Source organism: Oratosquilla oratoria, chromosome 40 (genome assembly GCF_046742065.1).
Source record: "Oratosquilla oratoria isolate Oo_2021 chromosome 40, ASM4674206v1, whole genome shotgun sequence".
Classification (NCBI taxonomy): domain Eukaryota; kingdom Metazoa; phylum Arthropoda; class Malacostraca; order Stomatopoda; family Squillidae; genus Oratosquilla; species Oratosquilla oratoria.
In genome coordinates this window covers 29423106-29430605 of record NC_134816.1, presented here as the reverse complement: position 1 = coordinate 29430605, position 7500 = coordinate 29423106, and the positions used below count along the sequence as shown (strand labels likewise).

General features: G+C 39.2%; 1 protein-coding gene across 1 annotated transcript in view; it reads right to left on the bottom strand.

Annotated features, from left to right (window-relative positions):
- The window catches only part of LOC143020583 (uncharacterized), a 51862-nt gene extending 46467 nt beyond the window's left edge, over positions 1-5395 (bottom strand). Inside the window, exon 1 of the mRNA XM_076177021.1 lies at positions 5089-5395. Coding sequence (XP_076033136.1) covers positions 5089-5172 — 84 coding nt within the window. The 5' untranslated portion in view covers positions 5173-5395. The remainder of the gene's footprint in view (positions 1-5088) is intronic.
- Between the last annotated feature and the right edge of the window lie 2105 nt (positions 5396-7500).

Below are 7500 nucleotides of genomic sequence, written 5' to 3'. Positions count from 1 at the left end.
TCTCCCGTCCTTCCTCAACCGACATTCCCCTCTTCCCCAAAGCCCCCTTCACCCCATCCATCCATCTCATCCTAGGACGTCCCCTCATGTTCACTCCCTCCACATCTGCCTTCCATACCTCCTTTACTAGTCTTTCTTCACTCATTCTTTCCATGTGTCCAAACCATCCTAATACTCTTTCATCCACCCTATCTCCCAGCTCCCTTTCCACCCCTGTTCTCCTCCTCACTTCCTCATTTCTCACTCTATCTAGCCTAGTAACCCCCATCATACTTCTCAGACACTTCATCTCAAACACATTCAAGTTCCTTCTCTCTTCCTCTCTCATGTTCCATGTTTCTGCTCCATACAGTGCTGTTGGCACAATCACTCCTTCATACAGTCTCCTCTTAGCATCCATTCCCTGATTCCTATTCCTCATTACACTTTTTAAACCACCAAGGCATTTACTCGCTTCTCTCAATCTACATTCTACCTTCACCTTCACTCCACCCTTTCCTGCCACATTTGCACCCAAATATCTAAAACTATCCACTTCCTCCAGTTGCTCTCCCTTAGAGGTTGTATAGATCAGATTTTTGTGGTAAGACAGATATATGAGAAAGCTATAGGTAAGGGGAAGGATGTTTTCTGGGCCTTTATGGATCTGGAAAAGGCTTACGACAGGGTAGACAGGGGGGCACTGTGGGAGGTTATGCGGATATACGGGATAGGAGGAAAGCTTCTGGGAGCTGTTAAGAGTTTTTATGAGAGTAGTAGAGCTTGTGTCAGGATTAGAAATGGAGAGAGTGAGTGGTTTGAGGTAAAGGTGGGACTTCGTCAGGGATGCGTTATGTCACCCTGGCTGTTCAACTTATACATGGATGGGGTGGTGCGAGAGGTGAATGCAAGGGTAGTGGGTCAGGGATTGGAGATGGTTAAGAAAAATGGAGAAAAGTGGGAGGTGAGCCAGCTGTTGTTTGCGGACGATACTGCGCTTGTGGCAGGATCGGAGGAGGGATTGAGGAAGCTGGTGACAGAGTTTGGGAGAGTGTGTGATAGAAGAAAGCTGAAGATAAATGTGGGTAAAAGTAAGGTGATGAGATGTACAAGGGGTGAAAGTGGCAGTAATCTGGAAGTGATATACATACATACATGTATGTATGTACGTATATATATGTATATATATATATATATAAATATATATATATATATATGTGTGTGTGTGTGTGTGTGTGTATGTGTGTGTATGTATGTATCTATGTAGGTATGTACTGTATGTAGGTATATATGTGTGTGTACATGTATGTGCATATATATATTATATATATATATATATATATGTATATATATATATATAATGTATATATATATATATATATATACATAGGTGTGTGTGTGTGTGTGTGTGTGTGTATGTGTGTGTGTGTGTGTGTGTGTGTGTATGTGTGTGTGTGTATGTATCTATGTATGTATGTACTGTGTATGTATGTGTGTGTATATGTATGTATCTATGTACGTATGTATGTGTATGCGTAACTATGTATGTATATGTATATATATATATATATATATGTATATATATATATGTATATATATATATATGTGTGTGTGTGTGTGTTTATATATATATGTATACAGTATATCTGACAGTTGGCATCGACGAATTATGAAAAAAATGAAGAAAAATGAAAATACTATCCCATTAAAAATGATAGAGAAAAAGTAAATAAAGGTAAACCTCCCCCACTGATCAGAGTTATAGTTGCTAACGTGTTGACAGGCTTCGTGAAGATGTAATTGGTTCTCCAGACCACGTGACACACCTCTCAGGTCGTAAGCACCCAATCAGAACGCTTAGACAACATGCAATTGAAGCGTTGCATGTCCAGCAACAGTGCAAGATGATACGCTGAATCTGTGGAGCCTTTCTCGCCTTGAGGGTGTTCCTACCCTTAATCTTCGATGTTTGAAAGACCTTGGTGACACCCCTACGGACCAGATACACTCAGTATTCCTGTATAGCTGGATTCTCATGTAAAAAAAAAAAAAAAAAAAACATTCTCTTATCTTCCATAAATAATTTGCCTTCTTTGTCTTCCCTCCATTGGCCCCAAGGATAGAAGCTCTGGTTATTCTAAAAAAACAAATGTGTATCAAATCATCCGGATGCTAAAAATGGTAATAACCACACAATCATGCTGAATAGGACCTAAGCACACAATCATACTGTAACCAACTCAAATCTCATTGTTCACTCTCTGGATATGAACTGAAAATTCTTCTGTTTCTTCTTTCTCCTTCTTAATTACTTGTAGTTCTTTATTGCTCTTAGATGAAAAAGAAAATATTCTTTATTGTGTAAATAAAATAAAATAATATGATTGTGCAGCTGTGATGTAAATTGACATCTTTATTTCCAAAAGCCATTTCACTCGTGTGATTTAACTGTTGAACATAAGAATGAAAGAGACTGCAAGAGACCATAAGGCCTACACTAGGCAGTTCCATGTCCATTACCACCTATCATCCCCATCCATAGCTTCAGCGCTCACTACGTGGTTACTAAGTCTATTCCATTCGTTGACCATTCTATTGGTAAATCACTTCTTGCCTATTTCCTTCTTAATTCTAAAATTGTCCAAGCTAACTCCATTACTGTGAATCCTGCCCTGTTGTCTTAATATGATGACCTTGTTTGCGTCACCCTTGTTCAAGTATTTGATCCACTTGAACACCTCTATTAGATCACCCCGCACTCTGCGTCTTTCCAGAGAATGTAAGTGAAGGTGCCTAAGTCTGTCCTCGTAAAGTATATTTCTGAGCCCATGTATCATTTTAGTCCTTCTCCTCTTTACTGATTCTAGTGAAATGACATCAATCCATTCTATAGGATGGAGACCAAAACTGTACCGCATAGTCAAGGATGGGTCTAACGCCAGATAGAGTTTGATAATTACCTCTGCACTTTTATTCGTAATCGTTCAAGCAATAAAACCTAATGCACTGTTAGCTCTATTCCTGGCGCTAATGCACTGTTTCCTGGATTTAAGGTCAGGACTTACTAGAACTCCCAAGTCTCTCTCGCACTCAGTTTTCTCTTATAAAAAAAAAAAAAAAAAAAAAAAAAAAAAGTGTGTTTAACTAATATATACCTGCTTTCTGGGTTGTGTAAGTCTACGTTTAACACGCATATTGAAGCCTATTTGCCATTTCACCGACCATGTGAAAATTTGGTTAAGATCATCCTGCAGAATCTCGGCGTCTTCTGACCTAATTAGGCGTCTTATTGTAGTGTCGTCAGCAAACTTACTGATATCACTATTAATCCCATTGTCCAAGTCATTTATACACATAATGAACAATAAGGAACCCAAGATAGAGCCCTGAGGAACTCCACTACTAACTGCCCCCCCCCCCATTTGGGTTTTATACCGTTTATGGTGACCCGCTGTTTTCTGTCACTGATCCAAGCTCTAATCCATTCAAACACTTTTCCTCTTATGCCATGGGCTTTGTTTTCGTTTAGTAGTCTCTGGTGGGGCACCTTGTCGAACGCTTTGCTAAAGTCAAGATAAATAACATCGTAACTATCATTCTTACCTGATGCCTTGAAGACATTACTGTACAAAGACAGAAGATTAGTTACACACGACTTACCCTTGGAGAACCCATGAAATCACGAATCATATCATCTCTCTCGATGGAATCTCTGATTCTATTAGCTATTATTAAAACAATCTATCTATAACTGATTGGCCTGTTGTTGCATATAGACGATTTTATCTCCCCCAAGGAATAGGCACAAAACCAGTGTCTTCTGACTTATTAAATATTTCCGTTAAGTGGTCGCAGATTTAAAATTTACAATTTTTAAGCACTCTCGGAAATTTTTCGTCTGGACCCAGGTGTTTTGTAGCTTCAAACAGATTAATAATCTGTTTGACTACTTCTACCTTACTAATGCTGTTAGTTAGTCTACTTCCTTCATCACCACTGAAAATCGGATCGCAGTCAGGTACCATGTCTAACCTCTCCGTAAAAAAATATTTGCTAAACACCGCTCAATTTTTTCTCCAGATTTATCACGGCATCTTTGCCGTTTTTCATTGGGCCTATCCTTTGTCTTTTGTTCTGTAGAGATGAAAGAAGCCCTTTGGGTTGATCTCGCTTGTCTGGCAACCTTAATTTCGTGGTTACGTTTCGTTGTGCGCGTGTTCTTTTTAACCAGTCTAGTCACATCGTTGAATTTAGGCCTAATGTGTTTATCCCCATATTTTATTCTGTGTGCAACCCTCTTTTTATTTCGATTTCGATTTTCAGCCTATTCGTCATCCATTTGGGAGTATTAGTATTGGACCTTATTGTTTTGAGGGGAATATATTTTGTGCATTCAAAATCAAAGCTGTTAGGTTACTGTACATTTCATCCAGATCGCTGACCGTGCTGTTGACCACACGCTTGCGAATGACCTTACCCAAGATACGCATATGACCTTCCGTGACCAGACCCAGACTGCGCTGATGACTTCCGGGCTGACCGTATACCTTACCCTGTCATAGTCCTCTGGGTTGGTTTCGTAAGTGACCATTTGTCGTAAACATTTTCTCATCTTATCAAAATTGCCTCTCCTGAAGTCAGGTACTAGAACATTGTCCGCACTACTTAATTCTTTCCATATAATATTAAATGTTATTTCTTGATGATCGCTAGAGCCTAGACTATCTCCCACTTCTACGTTTCTCGTTAGATCCTCATTTTTAGTTAATAGTAAGTCCAGCGTATTCTCTCCCCTCGTAGGATCGATAATCATTTGTTGAGTCCAACTTTTCTGAACAATATGACAAGACATGATAATTACCACGGTCTGCACAGGATATGAATGTAAAAAAGGAGAAAAAGACCAGGCACAACCCATTGAAACTGTCATGCACAACAAAACATATACCATTTAAACAAAACTTTTCTGAACAAAATCGGTGACAAAACTCAATGATACCACGACCTAAGATATGAATTGAAAATAATAGAAATAGAAATAAAGACACAAATCATGCACAAGATGTTGAAGCTGCCATGCACAACAAAATATTATTTGACTCGACTTACGACACAAAGAAGGGTCAAAGCTGTCTGTATACGACAGTTGTACCGGCGTTTCTCTGACCTCGTAGATACAGTTGCCGACTTCATGTTGCATGTGACAAAAATCCTTTTGCAACTTCAGTGATGTCATGCAATATCTATGCATGACCCTAAGCACATCATCAGGTCACGCTGGGTCACGACAGGTGTAATCTGTCGCTGAGAATAACTGTTATTATGTTCTTAACTTTTCGCACAATTGACATGAAGAGGCCTTGTTATTGTTTTTGTTATTCCCTTTGTCTTCGCCTTTGACTAAATCTTTATTTTGTCTTTGTCTTTTCTTCTGGATCTGATTCCGATTCTTGTTTTTTATCTTATTTTTGTTCTTGTTCACAAAAGGAGCACACTTTAGCGTCCCGCTAAATGATCATACTGAACATAAGCAAGAACAAATACAAAATAGTGAACATATACAAATTATGTTCAGTGTTTCTTCATTTGACTAAGAACACCATCTTAGTTTGACATAACAGTTTTGACCAAAATGATAATATTCGAGTCTATATATATTTTTCTTTCACGTTTCGTTTTCTACTGAAAACTTCACTGTGTCCATACTATGTTTTTTATCTATCATGAAAATGATATTTTTCTTTTTTCTTTCTTAATTTCAATTTCTTGTCAGCTTGACAGGATACCAATCAGAGCACGAGTGAATTGTACTTCTGTCACTTCGACTGCAGTTCTAAGTTCCTGATCTACGTTTGCCACACAAGGCTTTGTTATAAATGATGTGAAATTGATACAATATTGTCTACTCGCATAGATTCAGAAACGGTTTTGAACAGGCCCTAAAACCTTTCAAAGTCTGTATTCCCTCCTCTTTTCTTTCTTTTGAGCACACTCATATGGGTGTCCCTGTACTAGGTAATCTTGCAAGTCTTCCTCTATGTTTCTAAATAGTAGAAATGTTTCTTCTTTATGAGCTTTCAATAAACATATTTTTCAAACAGACCTGTCATTCGATTGATTACAAATGTTACAGAATTACCCCCTTTTTATGTAGGTATGTGCCATTTCTCTTAGAATAAATCTCCTTAAAAGAAATTGTATTTATGTATTGGCCGATGACGAAGGTTGGCATACCTATCCACCTCGTAAAGCAGTTGAAATATTGTCTTTTCGTTTGAAGAATAAGGCACTTGATTTGATTATTATTTTTTAATAACTCAAGTTAGCTGTGACCTTTGACCCGTGACGTTGAGCCTTCATCGGTTCGGTGTAACGGTTTTAACCGTCCTAACCGTCATCGTAACGGTCATGGCATAGTTTGAATCCAAGATACCGGTATCTGAAGCTTCATTTCATAACGGGCTTGATCCTCAGATAGTCAGAATTCTTCTTGAGATGAATAAAATCGCCTGACACAAACGCGTGAGTTGAAGGTGGAAGTAGAAGGCTGGAGGAAAACTTGGCAACCCTCAGCATGACGAAGGACCTTTTCTGCTGAAGTCAGCACATCAGCAACCAAGAGTCTCACAGCGTTGACAAAAGAGATGGAGTACTGTGCTGAGTTGTTCTTTACGGAGCTGAAATCAGCATATCAATAGAACCCAAACACAAAGGAGTGGGGCTATTCTGCTGAAGAATCCTTTCCAATGCTGAAACCAGCACATCAGCCTCCAGGAGTACTGTGCTGAGTTGTTCTTTGCAATGCTGAAATCAGCAGAACCCAAACACACGAGGGAGAGGGAGAATAATCCTTTGCAATACTGAAATCAGCAGGCAAGAATATTATGCTGAGTTGTTCTTTGCAGATCAGCAGAACCCAACCACGGAGGCCATATACTTCCAAGGCGAAGCCGGAAGAGAGAGCGGAGTCGACGAGGCTGAGCACCTTCTCGCGGTGAGTACCTTAAGGCGAGTGGCACTCAGTGGCACTGCCAAGTGGCCATGACAAGGTCATGAGTCTGCGCGTGAAGCAACGGCGAGTGAGTGAGCGAGTGTGTTCTGTAGATTCCCATCTATTGATTGAACGAGTCGTACGCAGAACTATAACTCAAAAAAGATATAGTGATAATAAAATAAAAATAATAGATAATCAAGAAATAAATCAAATAGATAAATAGAATAAATTTATTGATAAAATAAAATAAAATAGTAATAGTGATGATGATGATGATGATGATGATAATAATAACAACAATAAAAATAATAATAAAAATAATAACAATAATAAAATTGACCTATCACTCCACCCACCCCCTCCCCCTCCTTATTCCCCCATCCTCACCCATCCATCCACCCTTCCACCCTTTCTTGGCTCCTCCCTCTGCTCCCATCCACCCTCTACCATCCTCTTCCTCCTTCCCATCCACCCTCTACATCCACCCTTCCCCCTCACATTCACCCTACCCCTCTCTCCTCCCCTCC